This window comes from Lissotriton helveticus, chromosome 2_1, assembly GCF_964261635.1.
Source record: "Lissotriton helveticus chromosome 2_1, aLisHel1.1, whole genome shotgun sequence".
Lineage (NCBI taxonomy): Eukaryota > Metazoa > Chordata > Amphibia > Caudata > Salamandridae > Lissotriton > Lissotriton helveticus.
The window spans coordinates 1,604,572,322-1,604,590,014 of record NC_136059.1 but is presented as its reverse complement, the minus strand read 5'-3'; the positions used below and the strand labels follow the sequence as shown (position 1 = coordinate 1,604,590,014).

The window sequence follows — 17,693 nt, the reverse complement described above, 5'->3', positions numbered from 1 at the left end:
TGTCATCAGGGGGTGAACAAATGCATGACGTCATTTCCTCTGCTCATGACATGTTGGTGAGTCAACATCCAGGAATGGATCATAACTCAAACTTCCAACCCTTCATCCCTCTAACCACTCACTTAGGGCCACCTATCACACAGTCTGTTGTTGCCCTAGCAACAGCGGCCCTGCAGACGCAGCGGCGCAGTGGGGCTCTCTGCAGTGACGCAGTCGCGCGCGCGCCTGCTTCCACACAGAGGACGTCCGGGCGCCGAAGACAAATGCATCTGCGCCACACACTAACGAACAGCACCCTCGCTCCTGCCCGCACTCAGCTGCAAACCGCAAGACAAATGACGCGGGGTTACCGCGCGAAAACATATTTGCACAGGGCAGCTCATTGGCTGTGTGGACAGATTGCGCAGGGGGACACCCGTTATTTGTTCTGCATGTTTTTCACCATTAAGACCTAGTTAGCTCTTTGCCCTGCAGTAAATGCAGATTGCATATCAGGCAGGCACCGAGGCACGTTTCTCGCGAAGGAAATTCTACGAAGGCGGTGGTTAAGGGCAACAAATGAGGAACCTCGGTTTTTTTTCACACTGCGCCATTTAAAAAGCAGATTTCGACAGGGGCTAGAATAGATTGCCGATAGACAGGCGTGCACAGGAATTGAGGGAAACCCTTACGCGCGGATACCTGCGCAGTTTTGTCTAGATTAATTGCAGATAATTTTGCAGATATAATACATTCTTTTCTGCAGTGCGTTGTCTTTGGAGGGCGCGCGGAATATAAATATTAAAAAAAGGCCGCACATACCATCTCCCAGCCTTGTTGGATTTTATGGAGTTTGTATGGTCATAGGAGGGCATTAACAGCTCATGGGAAGTGCGTTCTGCACAACGAAGGACGCTCCCTGCAAATATGCTATGGGGAGTGACGTCATCGCCTCCCAGTGCAAGCCAGCAGTTTCATTAAAACATTTTGTTTTATTGGACGGTACCTGGCACCGTGATCCGTACAAATGGCTCAGTACGGCACACATGGCCTGTCCTTTGTGGAATCCGACTACAGAACATTTTGCAAGAAGGCCCGGGGGACTATATATGAAATGTAACCATCCGCAAAATGGTCTCAACAAAAAATGTATCCGGGGAAATGTGCGTTTAAGAAGACATTGGAAACAAGGACTCATGAAAGATTTTCATAAGATTCAGGCCTTTTCAGAGCACTATGTGTCACGTCAAACTTTACAATCATTGTGTATGCCTTCAAATCGCAAAAAGTCAAATTTAACGAGCTATTGGTGCCCTAAATCTCTTGAAAAGACAAAGTACCAGAGTGAGCAATGTTTAAATCTGCAGAAAGGTCAATGGTGGATTCGTCATGTCAGACCAGTGGCAAAATGTTTTATGTTAAGTAAAATTGAGCAAAAATGCTGTGAGTGGTCCATTAGATCATCTTCACCAAACACACTGAGAGACCAAAGGCTAGATTTTTCTGTGCCAGAGCTCTTGCAAGACAAAGCAGTGCTCGAGATGACAAGTGGCACAAACAATAGCGACCATCAACATTCATGCCCAGTCTGTTTCATGCCAGAAAGTTGATATACACATAACACAAAGTGGTGTTGTGTCATGTAGCACCAAGTCCATGTTAGTGAATGCAAAGTGGATGTAACAGGGTAAGCCTAGTGCAAGCGCTCTTAGGCTTATATGCAAAGCCTGATCTACTGACAAACCATGACCCGGATTTATGGAAATTCCACGACCTAAAGAAAATAATGTGCAAACAATGTGCAAACCGAAATTTTTTGATTTTCCTACTCTTAATATATCTAATTTCCATGACATTTTACATATTATATGATTTACCCGTAGGAGGTTAAATAAAATTTGCACTGGAGGTTTCCCTTCAGGAAATATGTTGTGCAGGACACTGCTTGCTCACCTTTGCACCATGAGACAATGCTTAGCATCGACTGAAAGTGTTGGTCCTGTGTGAGCTTCACCAACAACACCTAATTTGTAAAACAAAAACAAAAAAAGAAAGAAAGAAAATAAGGGCCGATCACCGAAATCCTTCCTTGAAAACCACTGCCAACTTACACCCCAAACTTTCATCGCTAGCATTACCTATCGCATGCATGGACACCAACCAAAGTGAAATGCAGCATGTGAAGCGAGCAACCCCACTGTCCTCAAGGTGGGTTCTGGGTGGAGGGCTTCTCTCCGTAAGTGGCTTTTTAATAAAAACTGGTCAAATAGAGCATTTTAAATAACAATTGTCACCTATATTTGCGAAGAAGCCATAGGTCCGACCAGAAAGGGCATTCACGAAATTCTACAGTATTTTTAAGATGAGCAGCATGTGGGAAGAGAAAGAGAAAATCTCTTTTATCCTGCACTTCTGCACCTCACAGTGAAAGAGCCAATGATGCTTATCAGCAGTGCTTTGCAGCAGTGCTTTACATAGAAATATAGAAGTGCAGGTACTCACTAACTCGAGTAAATGTGTGCTCCTGATAAGTGCTGGTACTCTCCCACTAAATGTATTGCAACAGTGCAAAGAAGTGCAGGTGCCCTCCCATTCAAATGAAATAAGTGCAGGTACTCAGCACTGGACAGCACCTGCCCATTTAAAGCACTGCCTTACAGCTATTACCTTGTCGTAAGTGGCAAACACATTCAGTAGCGTGAGGTAGTCGTCCAAATAACTTACCTTTTATTTAATACTTCGTCAGTTTTTCACATCTAAGCACTCACAATGAATCATAGTACAAGCGGCCGTTACCCGATTTAAGGCTACTAAAGGTAATGACCTTGGATGGATGAAACTCATTTGACTACACCAGCAGTTGAACTTGGGACTTGCTCTTCACTGAAGCAGCCTTGTATTTGCTAGCAGATACACTAGTTAGATATTTTCTAAATGAACGATAAAGATGAAATATGCTGACGTGACATATTTTTACTTTTAAAAAGTGGTGGTGAGCCAGCGAATTGATACCCTAATTGTTAGTGTAGTGTATATTTCAGCACAGTCCACCTTATTGTATTGAGCAGAAAAAATAGTCCCAATATTCCTCATTTCTTAAACCTGGTTAAAATATACATCCATGAGTTGTGTCATTACATGTTAGCACTGCCATTTTACATTTAAGACTTGAAAAAATCATCAAACTAATTTCAGAATTACTTCCCCCCAAAAATAGCAGTTTAACCAGATGTGTAAGAATGTAACACACCACAAAGAAATCTACTCAAAACTCCGCTCATTAATGCCAGTGTGCCTTGTACGGTTGCACCAGGTGCTGCCCAATGAGGGCCACCAGGGCTTTCCACCAGAACGCAACTATTCTAAGAAATTCTTGCCAATATGACTTTACCTCACTGCACATATTTAACTCCTTGCATCAAGATTTCAGTTAACTAACTTAAAAAAACACCATGTAATAAATTATGCATGCAGATACATACAGTGCAATATTGTATTTATTGCTATTATTGAAGGAGGAATCATGTCCTACTCCCCACATTCAACATTCCTAATAATAGTTACACTCTGCACACCTAATTATATGCAGGGCCTCTGGAATTATGCGGGAGGAGTGGGCCAAATTATGGGCAAGTTTGAGTGCATTATGCAACAGGAAAAGGCAATTATGCAGCATAATGCGGCACATTTTGTAATAGTATAACTTCATCGTTTAGCCATTTTAAAAGTTGATAACACTGTCTGGGCATTGGTTGCATCTCATTAGTACCAGTTTAATACTCAAGTATTGCAATAAGCAACAAAAAGTTGACCAGTCCAGTGTTGCACAGGGCCTTCCAGCCAGCGCGTGACACTTGTTGCTTCATTTTGTGTAACTTTTGAACTGCTTGAACTAGAAGCAACTATTTTTGGGTTAAAACATGCACATAATGCGGCAGATGGTAGATTATGTGGCAAATGTGGCAAATGCGGTAAATGTATCATTACTTGCAAATCACCGCGGGCGCACAATCGCATAATTCCAGTGGCCTTGATCATATATAATGTATACCCACCCTCTCAATTCATGTTGCTGCATGAGACAGCCGTCATTTGTCAGCAGGGGAGAGATGTGACCCTCATCCCAATGCTTTTTACAAGGCGGAACCAACTGACAATGATTCTCTCTCTCTGAAGCTGTGCCTTTGGACGCGGACGGTTGTTGGACAGCTGCCTGCATGAAATGGCCTAAATACCTGCGATCTGAAAGCCAGGCCACCTGTTCCACACTTGCAGGGGCGAGGAGAGCCAAATTAGCCCCAAAGTGACTGCCTTCATTTTTTGCTTTCATAAGATGAAAGCGGACACACGCCTGTGATAACTGTCGGTTGACATAAACCTCAAAAGAAAAACATTAGAACTTCCAGACCCCCGTGGATTAGCAGTTATCCAGCGAAATTGCTTGATGAGTGGTAGAATCAGTTCTTATTAATCTTCTAGCGGAATTACCCCAAAATAAGCTTAAGGCACCCACTAATGAATCAATTTTCATTTCTAGGCTGAAAATAAAATGCTCATTATGGCTGACAAAAGTGTAGCCCGAGGTAAACAAAAAGCATTTCCACTCGAAATCGAAACGACCCCCCCCCCACTGGAAGCTCCTCGTTCTGCCAAACAAACGGCGCGGGGTCGGAGGTGCCATGTGGCATCAGAACATGGGGCATCTTGGGAAGGAGCCGCACAAATCTAGCTCCGAGGTGTTCTATTTCCAGCCTTTCAGAGGCGAGGAGGGAGAGCGCGCGCCGGGCCCGGTTACACCGTGTTCCTGGCGCGCGGGATTGTTGAGGGAATTCTAACTTGGATCAGTAGGTTCCCTCCCAGAAACAGCGGAACGCGTCATACAGACCGATGAAAGAGAAGGAGGAATATTTAATGTTCCTTTGAGGCTGTAATTGCGAATAGCCCAGTGCTGGAGCTTATATCCGTATGGTAAATCTGCATGTGAATTTACTGTTATTGTATGGTAACATCGCAGCAGTATTGTGCTGTTACCAGGATAACCCATTACAGTGGTGTAGCATGGGGTGGTTACCCCGGGTTCAAAATACTTAGGGGCGCAAAATTAAAAAAGAAAAGTGGAAGGATACTTGCTTTGCCCCGGGTGCTGGCAACACACGCTACGCAGCTGACCCATTGGAATGGGGAATTACTATGTGGTGCTGATTTTTCCACCTGTAAAAACAACACAGAATTCGCCATTTGAGTTTTTTTTCCTGTCTACCACTAGTGGCTGCTTCCAGTAAGCATCACTGGGGCGGGGAGGGGGGAAGAGGCGGAGGAGGGTGGGAAGAGAGGGAGGAGGGGGAGTATAAAAGGGGGAAAAAAACACTTACCTGCCTGTTGCCTGCTGGCCGGCTGCCGCCTCTCCTGCGTACTCTTCCTGGCTTCTTCTCCTCAAAGGAAGCCGGCTCTCAGCCTCTCAATAGCCAATCACAACACTGCAATGCAGCGTTGTGATTGGTCTGAGTGCCGTGGATCAGAGCTCAGACAGAGATTGGAAGGCTGGGTATGTTCTCCATGCTGACTATAATGCAGCCTGCATGGAGAACATGCAAAGTGCGCATGAATGTTTGGCCAGCCCCAGAGGGCCGGTCAAACATTCATGCTCACTTACATAGTGGCCACCACTCCCCCCTTGCTCGTAGAGCAGAGCAGATCTACCCCGCCCCGCTAACCGAGACACCACAGCAGGAAAAATAAAGTGATAATACTGTAGAGTTATTATCATTTTAGTTTTCCTTTTTTTCCGCTGTGAAAAGCAGTTGGGTGAAGCTCCTTCGCCTTAGTGGAGGAGCCGCCACTGGTGCCTATATTCATTGCCTGCTCTCAGCAGGTTGTAAATTTATGTGGGGGGTGATGCATAGGATGAAGGGTGAGCAAGGGGTAGTAGGAGAGAATAGGGAAGGGAAAGTGACATTTTTTTCTAGCAGGGAGAAGCACTGTATGCTCCCCCCGTTAGAAGAGCGGCATGAATATATAGCTGCTGCTGCAGCAAAGGGGTCGTGGAAGTTTTCTGGCATGAAAAATAATGTAAGATTCTTCCGCACCTGGTAAATTGAGATGGAGGAAAACTTAAAAACATCTAATCAGAAGAGAAGCAAAAATAAAATATAAAAGCAGGCATTCATTTTGTTTAGCTTGACTTGTAATTAAGCACTAAGTATTCTAAAGAGGCTTGGATGCTTGAACATTGGATAATTAAGCCCTAACACTAGCCACATATTTTCCAGAATGTGTAAAGTGCCAGCCATAGTCTTGAAATGTGCCTCTCCTGTTCTGTGTGCATGATCTCTAGTGAGGGAGTGTGAAATGCTGACTCCGTGTACATTGTGCTTTTCAACATCATAAAAATATCTTCTTTTTTATTTATATTGCACTTAGTTCTGCATTCCTGGTATTTTTAAATGCTTTAAAGAACAGGTTTTCCATTTACCCACTTTCACAGTACTGAGTATGAAACCTTGGAAGGATGTAAGGCAGAGTTAGCTTGCTGTTACAGTAGTTTATAAAATGCAAATCTCTTCTCATTTCATTGTGCAAGCCTGGCCAAATAATCTGGGCACCAAAAGGTAGAAAAAATTAAGGTGATATGTTTCTCTTAACTCTGTATGTGCACCAGTGGCATATGGAAACTTGAGGGGGGCCACCTGCAAAGTGCATAGAGGAGGGTCCCCCCGCTCCGGACCTAGACAGGAGCTCTCAGACATGCGAATGCATGGTACTCGAAGGGGGCCACCTGGAGCTCGGGCCCCCCAGCACTGTGGAGGCTCCGGGGGTTATTGTTACACCACTGATGTGCGTTTGTAGGATAGACACTGTTCCCAGAAAAACAAAATACCAGCCACTTGTTAAAGTTTGTAGATTCTGCAAAGGCCTGGGCACCTTGCTTAAATAGGACTGTATAGCCGGTGCATAATATTTTTTAACACAACTTTTCTGGCTTTGTTTACCTTATTTATCTGTCAAGTATCATTAATAGAGCCTGCAAACACATTTTAAAAGTGCTTTCTTCTTATATTTTCTGTTGTAATTATGTAATGATAAGGGATAAAAAAATCAACTTTAGGAGATTTTTCTTACATTTTGTACCAGCTGCAACATTAGAATGCTAGTTTTGCGTTGACATATGACAACCCTGAAAGAGAATCTCAAGCTTCAATTGTGTTTGGTTATTTTCACATTCACATTTCAGTTCTTGCAGTTTCACACACTTTCTGAGTTTAACAAGATGGATGCTCACACAGCAGCCTTTAAGTGGGCTGGGTCTGAGAACCATAAGTAATTAAAAACAGACATTGAAACGGGTCCCTATCAGGCGCTACATTCATGGTCTTAATTTTAGTGGCAGAAACACTGATCAATTTATGAACAATGGTTGTGAAATAGGATAACCCATGACAGCTATTTAGTTCCTGTTTATATTTCATATGTTTTACTTAAACGTGCACTTCCTAAGCGTGTTAGCCAACTCCAGGATGTTGTGTTTACATATTTTTTTTCAAACAACATATCACGCTTGTATAGTGCATACTTTGCACTGAGTTACCTCCTACTCATTTATAACGGGCCGTGACTGAGAGCTCTGGAATTGAGGTTGAAGGCAGTCAAGTTTTTCACAGTGCCGATTAGTGGGTCGAACAGGTGTTAAGAGCAGGGCACAAGTCCTAAAAAAAGAGGTGGGGGCATGCTGAAGTCACAACAGGAAGTGACGTCATGAAAGATGGCTTGCACAATCAAACTCATTGCCTCCCCTCGCTCACCCCTTAGACGCAATTGCACCAGAAAAGCCAGCGCGTGAGCAGCGTTCTGAATGAGCTCCGATCTCGCCCCAGAGAGGCCAAAGAGTGAATGTGTGGCTCCATTTGCTCCAGTTATCGAGTTCCCGGTAAAATAAGTAGGGGGACGCCGTTCACCCACGTGGTACCCCGACTCGAGCCCTGGTTAAGAGTACATGCTAATCAAATCTTTGGCCTCTCTGCACAGCACACAGGGCAGTGGTCACATAATTCAGTTGCATTTATTATAAGTTCTATGTAAATGCGTGTGGAGAAGGCACACATTTGTCAAAATATTGTCAAAGTGAAGTGCCTATAGGTGACTTGGTGTGTTGTATGTTTGGAGGTGCATTCTGGAGAGAATGGAAAGAGATGCTGAAGAGTAATAAAATGTGGTTTAAGATTTGCCGATGGACGAGATATGGAGAGAAGATGGATGTACATGTCTGACATGGATTGAACATAGCAAGAGTGATTGAGACACTCTGAAGAGCACTAACCACACCACAGTACTCAGTACTGTTTAATTCACAGTCACACAATTTCAGAATAGTAATATTTTCAGTCCTATTCCTAACAAAATTATTGTTGTCACTTATTTATCTTAAACAACTAAGACCCACTGACAAAGCCAATAGTCCGGGCAGGTTTTCGGTCCATGTAAATTCGTTGTGTTATATAGCTGGATGTAATAACACAAAGCTCAGAGGACCCAAAATACTGCTCCGGGGACACACTATGGCAATCCCAGAAATTTTGGGCCTTATTTATGAAAGCCTTGCGCCACCGGTGCGTCACTTTTTCCCATGTTAAAAGTGGCACACCGGCGGCGTAAGGCCTTCATAAATTAGGCCCTTTGTGTTTAACTCACGCCTCTAATTACATAGGGCATGCCCATTTTAGAGACACGCCCCACTTTTTTAATCCTACTTAAAGCCCCTGATACACATTATCCCATTTGTAGAGCAGAATGTATTTAAAAGCATTCTCATTGTTAGGTAACAAGTATTGCGCTTGTATGTTTGGCACATTCTCAAAGCACATTTCCAGCACCACCATTCAGGAGTTCGGCGCCATTTTGGGTTTTGATGCAGACTGTTGAAACAGTATTTGAATGAGGGGAAGCAAATCTTCTTTTTATGGCATACTATCAAAGTTGCTGTCTTCCATGTTTATGTCATGCGCCACAACATTAGCTACAAAATTCTTATGCCGCGTCCACACGTACTGAAGTTTATAATTTGGCGTTGGAAGATGGCGGGAGCATCAACAATGAGACCGCGTCTGTTTTATGCGCTGTAAAGCACTGCAAGACAAGGTTAGGGGAAAAAAATTTCCGCCACCCAAGAAGTTTACTCTTCCTCTGACATGAGCAGCCCCGAAGCATCTAATTACCACAAGCGAAAGGTTCACATTAGAACAATTAAGGGTTTTAGAAACCAACATTGCATTTATTATTGTATGTCACTGCCTTGCTCAGGGGGTGGCCGAGTGCTGCCTGAACGCCATATCCCTTTTATTACCATGTTCTTGAGGATCTCTTTTTTCTCTCTTTGTGTTTCAGATGCAATAATCGTACCCAGTGTGCCGTCGTGGCAGGCCCAGATGTGTTTCCGGACCCGTGCCCTGGAACATACAAATATTTGGAAGTTCAGTACGAATGTGTACCTTACAGTACGTATTACGTTTCTTCATTTATTATCCATCCATTACCCCCCTCGAGACGTTAGTGATTTTAGGCACTGATTTAGCTGGTCTTGCTCCTTTTATCCAAAACACCGCTGATTGACTGGGTACATTTTTTTTATTGATGAATAATGCATGCTTAATTAAAAATGTCTTGATAACAGCTCCGAAAAGTGCTGTGTATGATTCATGTGCTCCAAGGCAAGGGATAGTATAATTAATTCGATTTTAATTGCTCATTAGGCGTCTTTTTTTCTTCACTGAAGCTCCAAATATTAAGATGAAAATGTTGTTTTAATGCCATGCGAGGCGAACTACCCATGTAGGTATAATCTATGAAAAGGATGTGTATGCATTTCGAGCATGTTAGGATGCAGTGACTGAACAGAGTTATTTAGAAGCTAGATTCATCTTTTTTTTAATTGTGTTGTTTTTTTCTTTTTCATTTGAACATTCCTATAACAGTGTTGACTAGAACGCATTAGAACATTTTTTGGGGGAAGAGAAGGAGCAGCAAGACCACTGACACTGGAATTGTGTGAAAAAGGCCACTTTAATTCGAAAAGGTGCGCATCGCATATAAACCATGGGCCTTTCACTTTACAAAACAAAAATCTCACTATACAAACATGTTGCCTATGTTAAATTACTGCCCCCCCCTTAAATGTCCCTCTCCCGACAAAACTTAAACTTGCAAGTCTCTACCTCCTCCTGGGCTCATCTTCAGCAATTTAACCTCCTATACAGTTTTCCTACAACTATTAATCTCTAACCAGCTTAACTTCTCAATAAACCTTAAACTTCCTGCCTTGTCCAGGCGTGAGCTTGTCTACCCGTTCCCTTTCAGCCTGGATTTCCCCTGTCAACAACAATAAACTTCGGTAACCCATGCCAACTTCTCGGACAACCAGCACCCAGAAAAAGTCCATGACTCAAAGTTTTCAGCCTTTCCCACCCCCTGCCCATTTGTCCTCTCACTGATGAATGTTCAAAACCGCGGCCACTACTTCCCTCACCTGCAGCAAATATAGATGCATGCCATAGCACGATAAGTGGACTCCGTCCCTACAGAAAACTCTAACGCATCATACTTCTTTGCATGCGCTACTCTACTGACAATTCGATCCCTGTAAAATGCCCTTATTTCATTGTTTATTTTCCACCTCGTCTTCTCAATTGCTACTGACTTGTTGGCCCACATCATACTCTCCTGGGACTAAACTCTGTCCACATAATGTGTCACCCTGACCACTGTCATTGCATCTCTATTAAATTGTCCTTCATTGCTCTCATCAATGCCACCAGTTTCTCAGCTACCAGGTAATTCTCACCTAAATGCAATAACAATACATCAGGTCACTGTCCTACTATCAACAACCTACTCAAACAGGTACAAGAATCTGTGACTGTGCCCTAGTAGCTGCACATCTATCACAAAGTCATGGATAAATTGAAATGACAGTGTCCAATATTCAAGCATGCAGTGGTGTAGTCGGGCTGCGCACCGAGCCACCTTAGGTGCCAACTAGCCGCATCTTGTTACCAAAGTGCAAGACTATATCCACAGAAAAATGATGCACTCCAGCAAACACAAAATCCAGTTTATGACATTATTTCCATTCTTGATAAAATTATGTAGAAGCGATCATATCCAATCCACAGAAGTCGAATTCTTCCACTACGTTTTTACTGTGAAGATAGAATTTCAAACAGTATTTGTCCAAACCAATGCAGCCGACACCTGTTTCGTCCTCCTGGACTTTTTCAAGGCTAGTAACAAATGAAGTTCAAAGTGTTTCTAGAGTCCCTTTCAAATGAAGCACATAGTGAGGTTGTCCCAATAATGGCCATTTTCCTGCACACCATTTACTTTGCCAGTAGAACCCAAAGCGGATCCTTCCTGCGGCGTTGGAGTATACCTGTGCATACCACTCCACCTCTATAGTAGCCACTAGTGGTACCCAGTTGAAAGGGTCCAAGAAGAAGTGTCACATTCTCAAATCCTCATGAAACCCCTACAGAAAATCTTACATGGTAATGTGGCAACATTAGTCTTGACATTCACAACCCCAATCATCTACAAAATGGCTGCCCTACTCTCACCCCTCTACAGGCAAAATTCAAATGCCCCAAAAGCACCTGTACTTCTTTAACTGTGGCTTTGTTTTTTGCCAACATGGAATCCAGTAACAAATGCATTGTCAGTTTGTTGTCCTCCGGTATTCCATTGAGTCAATTTCAATGCCCAAGAAAGACAGCACCGTACTGGGTCATACTGTCTTCTTCTTTGGTGCTAGTGGCACCCCGGGGTCCCCCATGAGCTCCTGAAAATTCACCTCTTGTAACACAAAGCAATTGTTATACCCGACAGAACCTATTGTAGCAATCATCCTGAAAATTCACCAGCAGATGCTGGCAGTTCGCGGAACTGGGGTGTCCTACAAAAAAATTGTCTAGATAATGCGTGATGTGTTTGTGTCCCGTGCAACATGAAAGCGACATTGCAACAAGGTACTAAAATGTTCAAATAGTGCACAAAATATTGTACATCCCACGGGGAGGACTTTATCAACATACCATTGGGCTTCAAACTGAATGCCCAACGGCTGGAAGTCATCTGTGTGTATCAGCAGCCAGCAGAAAGCCATCTTGATTCTCACTTTGCCATTTGCTCCCCTCAACCTACACGGTTTGCTAATGCCAGTGCCACACCCACTGATGAATATTTTACAGACTCCTGGTCATCTGTGATGATATTGTTAAGAGAGATATCCTCTGGCCAAGAGAGTTGCTGTATTAATCTGAATTGCCCTTTTTTTCTTCAGAACCACTCCCATAGGGGACACCGTCAGATCCACTATGGGTCAGCCGTCAAATGGGCCCACCATCCTGCCTTCCTGTATTTCTTTTCACAGCTTATATTAACCTACTTTCTTAACTTGACCGATTTCAGATTGGTAGCCCACCTGTTAGCCCCTCTGGCCTTCATATCCCAGATGGAACCCCCGTCAGAAACTCTCCCTCATCATCCTAGCATCTTCTTTCTGGTTGTAATGTGTTAACTAGAACTAAAGTAGATTAAGATTAATTAGTGTACGAGCACCTACCCCAGGTCCTTTTGGACACCGTCTAGCCCTGAAACCTGTTGCCTGACTGTGCTGCTGGTTTCCGGCATATCCCTGTGGTTGTTGTCACTTCCCAGGAAGTACTGGCATGCCCACCTACCTGATAACAGTGTATGAGTGTATGTCTGCTTGCACATTTTGAACATTCGTACTGAAACTTGCAATATTTCCTGCTGCATAAGCTGTTATTGAAAACCCAGAATGCTCCTGTCTGGCTACTCTGTCCTTTTGCTGTCGCCCCCCCCCGAGTGGGATGCCCTTGAAAGTAAACCACTCATTATAAAATTTGCCTTCCCGAACTTGGAGGGGTCCATTGTATGGTGCCAGACGTCTGAATCTAGCACCATGCAAGCCCAAAACCTGTCATTGTATTGGGCCCAAGAATAGCCCCCATAATTAATTTGCACCTTTCGTATCACATCCATGTACTTGAAAAGTGCCACACACCTCTACGGATATTTCTCACAATAGATGCTAGCGTAAACGAGAAAGGCTGCTGTCCAATTCTCTATCGTCAAGGGCACTTATGGTCGCTTGGCTAGCTCATATTGCTCTTCCTTCAAGCTTTCCTTAGCCCTCAACTCCCTATGCAGCAATTTCAGTATTTCTACATGCTCCTGTCTCCGTATTCTTTTCTTGGTCGCTAGTTTGAGGTGCACCCCCAGAGGCTTAGAAACCCCAATATAGGGCAGCTTTTTAATCTTCAACTCTTTGCTGTCTAGGCTCCCAGGTTTTTCTTCAGTTCTCTCCTCCCCAGACCTCCCCTACGCACATCTCTGCAACCCTACCTGTGTCCCTTATATCCCCCTAGCCTTTCCTTTTGCCCCCACTACTGTCTCAGTTACTCCTAGATTATCGTCCCAGTAACCAGGCATCATGCCGACCTTCCCATCTGCGCCCAGGTCTTCTGTGCCACCCTGTATCAGTCTCATAGAAACCTTTTCTAAAGCAGATTGTGCTACATTCCTGCGATTCCATTGCATCCACACCAATTGAAACAATTTTGGCGGCAATGTGCTTGCTCCACAAATCCTTAACAACGATAACTCACCATCAATCCCTGCCCTTCGGGCACTCCATGACCTCCTTGCTGCCGCCGACCATCGCTTGAACTCTGAAAGGCACTAGTCACAGTCTGATGAGTGATTCCCCCATGTCCGCCCGTCCCATGCTGCCACTATCTTGTTTCTTCCTCATGATGCACCGCATCCCCCTCCAATTCTCCCTCCTCTAATTCTCCTCATCATAATCCAAAATTGTCTCACCATGTGTGCCTGTAACATCAGCACCTGTGGCAGCTTTAGCCGCTGCGGCATGACTGCCTGTCTTACACCTGTACTCTGATCCACTCTGCATTGAGGGGACATACCCTGCCCTCTAAACTTCTCCACTGACCTATGACTCTTAAACACTTGCTGCCTGCCACAGGGGTAGCCCGTACCCTCCAGCTGGTTGCACCACCACAGCAATTCTGGACCTGGGTCAGTAATCTTGCCGTCCAATGCCGCTGTCCTGATGGCCGCACTGCACCAAGACTTCTCTTCACCTCCAGGTATTGGAGCAGTACGAATCTCTCTCTTGTCCACCATACCGCTGTACTGCTCACCCTGTAAGAAAGAGGATAGGCCCGGTGTGCTAGTAACTACATCGGCAAAAAGCCGGAGTTGTGCCTGTCAACCAGCCATTAGTATTACGCCAATGCACGACACTACCTGCACCTTCATCAGCACACCCTGGGCCCCTAACACACTATGCTGCTGTCATACCTGCACCACTCTGCCTGCCTTCCGATTCGACCTAGCATACACTTTCATAGGTTTCCTTCCATAAACCCCCCAGGGGCCTACTTCTACTCCACCTCCCCTGCTCTAATCCAAACTCCCTGTCCTGACCTCCATCTTCCCCATCTAAGGAAGGCTGCCATAATCGCTGACACTGTGCCCTAGGTGCCCCCAAGATGGTGTCCTGTACTACCCCCGTTCCTGCCCCCCCCAGAGTGTTGTCCAACAGCTGCCCAGTGGGTAAGTGCATTTTATCCCCCAGCATTCCCTGCTTCCCTTTTGCTCCCTCAGGGGCTCGCTCCAGCATACCCCACAGGCTCAACTGCCCCCACTTCCTACTCTCTTCCATCCTGTTCTACTCCCCAATTGTGCCTGTACCTTGATAACCTACAGGGTCTACTGCTTTATAACTCTCTGTCCTGAATGCAACCCTGTCTTCCCAGCTTTTAGCCTCCCAGCTCATGCGTGCACCTAAAATCAGACATTTCTTCCTCCATCCCCTTCCCCTTCTCAGCTGCTGCTCATGCATTTTATGAATCCCGCCCACCACCCATGCTTGTCCAGCTTCATGCTGTTCGTCAGGCCGCTTGCCTACTTGTGAGGCCACTCTTTATACTGCCTCTTCTTCAGGCGCCTCTGACAGCCTCCTTGCTGCCACCATCTCCCACAACGCAGACTTTCCACTCACAGCCTTGTCCTCACTGCCTGCCACTTGTGGTCTTGAGGCCACTCTCCTCAATCGGGAGGGGCCAGCTCTCTTACCTCCTGCACTGACACTATGGGGATTTGATGCAGTGGTAAGTATGTGATCACCGCAGCCGTAGCCCCCACCAATGCTCAATGAATCGGGCAGCCTTAATCCGCGACAGTCTCTCCCCATAGAGCAAAGCAACATTGGTTGCTGCTCTCTGTGATGCCATTTTTGAAAAATGTGCCCCACCATTTATAAAAGATAGTCAAGTAGTGCCACATGGTTATGGCTCCAGTAGGGATGGTTACAGTTCCGGCATATTTATCAGAAACATTTTGTGGCATCCCCTAAAGAGTTTGTGACTTGAGAATGAAGCAATATGAGTAGACGGTTGAACCTGTTTTCAATTACACTATTTTCATCTGCTGGAAGGATTCTCCCATTTGTGTTTGGTTGACTTAGGGCCAAATTTTGACTTTGGCACAGAGGGTATCCCATTGCACCACGATGGAGTACTCTCACCCCCAAAGGAAAGTTTCAGCTGCCTTCAGTATGTAGATGGCTGAGACTACTCAAGTGACCTGACAGAGGTTTGGCCATGTGCTTGTCTGCTCAATTTAGTGTAGGTGAACACATGTCCAGTTTTCACTGTCTGACAGTGATGGACACTGAGAACTGCAAAATGACCCCCACACCATTGGAGAAGTCTCCTGTGGTGAGGGCTCATTGTTGTTTTTATTTTCAAAAAGAAAATCCTGCTTTGGGGGAAAAAGTTGAACGTTTGATGTCTGTCCCATTACGGTGGCTCCTGTAAATGCAAGAGATATTCTTTGGGGCATACGTAAATTTGGTAGCAGGGTACTACCTCAGGGCAATGAAGTCCTTTACTCTGTCACCTTGAAGGAGCAAATTCCTGTCTGCCAAAGTATAAATCAGACATTTAGTTCTTAATCTTAAATTTAAAAAAAGAAGTGTACTTTCTCTACAAACATTGAAACATTATGACATCATTTTAGCAGTGCATTCTTTCCTTGATTGTTGTACAAATAGAAGATTAGGGTATCAAATGTATTCAATCAGGTTACCCTCCAGCCAGACTCCTCAAATGGCCCTCTCTGTCTACTAGTTCACAAATAAACAGAGTTGTCTAAAATGGACAAGTGATTGAGATTTTGATGCTCTCAGTTTTCATTTTGTTTGTCATTGTCAAAGATTTTTATATAGCGCATCTTCTCACCGCAAGGTCTCAAGGCGCTTGCAGCATAAAAACCAAATGATCAGATGGGGGGCTAGGCCGGAATTAAAAGAACTGCTTGGGGCTAAACCATAAGGGGAACTACTTGGGGAAGAGCCAGGCTTTGCGAAATTGCTTATTTATAGCACCTTTAGCAAATGCATGGAAGGTCCTGGAGACCTTCACATGCCCCCAGGGCCGGAATGAGAGCCAAATGTAGCCCTGGCAAAATTTGTCATATCAGCCCTCTCACTTTATAGTCAGTCTCCGTTCAGCTGCAATGAGGCTTGTATTTGCATTGCACTTCGCTGATGGAATTACTGTCTCATTCAAGCATTGAAATGAGAGCGGCCCGATAGGTGTAAATTGGCCCCTTAGGTGAAAATCGCCCAATTGGCTTCCAGCCCAATGGGGAAACACCCACTGCCCGGTATGAGCAGTCTTGCAGTGCAGGCCTCATGGCACAAGCAAGGAGACACTGCCCCCTTTCTGTGGTTTACTATATTAAGAGAGGTTCCCTACCAGTAAAATACATACATGTCTCCTTAAGGTTTTTTTCAAGGCTGAGCAGACAAGCAAATGGTTAATTCCTTTGCCCATAGTAGGTTCTATTTTAGCAAAAAGTCTACCTCCGTCTAAACTAACATTGAAAAGCTTCAGAAATATGATTAAAGAGGGTGTGGGTGTCTCGCTTTTCTCTAGAAAAAGAGATCCTCATCAGGATCAACTACTAAAACCACCCTCATTCAAAACAAGGCACTAAATTCTCTGGTAATGGCATGCAGCAGATATTAAGTCATTGCACGTTACTGCATCTGGATTTGTGTGTTCAAAGTAATAGACGGAAAATATGTAAGTTAACTAGGTATGATTTCCGTATTCCTTACCATACCTTTTTCACTTGTGATAACAAGTGATGGAATGTTGTTGACGTTATATGTTATGATAATTCACACGGCAAATGCATTTTTCATCACCTCAGCAAACTGCCAAAATATTCCATGGGAAAATGAAAATTTTCTCTTAAATGCTACTCTTTTACCAAGCCTTAGCCAGTGCAGGAAGAATTGCTCTGGTCAATGTACTCTCTTGGTGTGAAGACCAGGAGACAGACGCCTATAAGTAAAAGGGACAACATTTCGTATATAGGGTTTGGCCGATGGGATTCTTTTTCATGAATTTGATACCAACCCCATATTGCAATGAAATATAAGCCATGGCACTTTTAATAGGGCAACGGAAATGAGCACCCTCTTGACCTGTATTGCTTCAAATGTATTGATACATGCACTACTGTCCCATTAATAATAAATCATTCACAAGAAAATTAATAATTTAAAGATTAATTTTATAGCATTTTTTTAAAACAAATATTTTATTTAT

The 17,693-nt window shown here is 44.2% G+C and overlaps 1 protein-coding gene across 9 annotated transcripts in view; it reads left to right on the top strand.

The window, feature by feature from the left end:
• The window catches only part of ADGRL3 (adhesion G protein-coupled receptor L3), a 777,598-nt gene that overhangs the window by 286,467 nt on the left and 473,438 nt on the right, over positions 1–17,693 (top strand). For all 9 annotated transcript variants that reach the window (XM_078676566.1, XM_078676564.1, XM_078676569.1 and 6 more), the window contains one exon: positions 9,358–9,467. In XM_078676566.1, the coding sequence (XP_078532692.1) occupies positions 9,358–9,467 (110 nt within the window). The remainder of the gene's footprint in view (positions 1–9,357; positions 9,468–17,693) is intronic.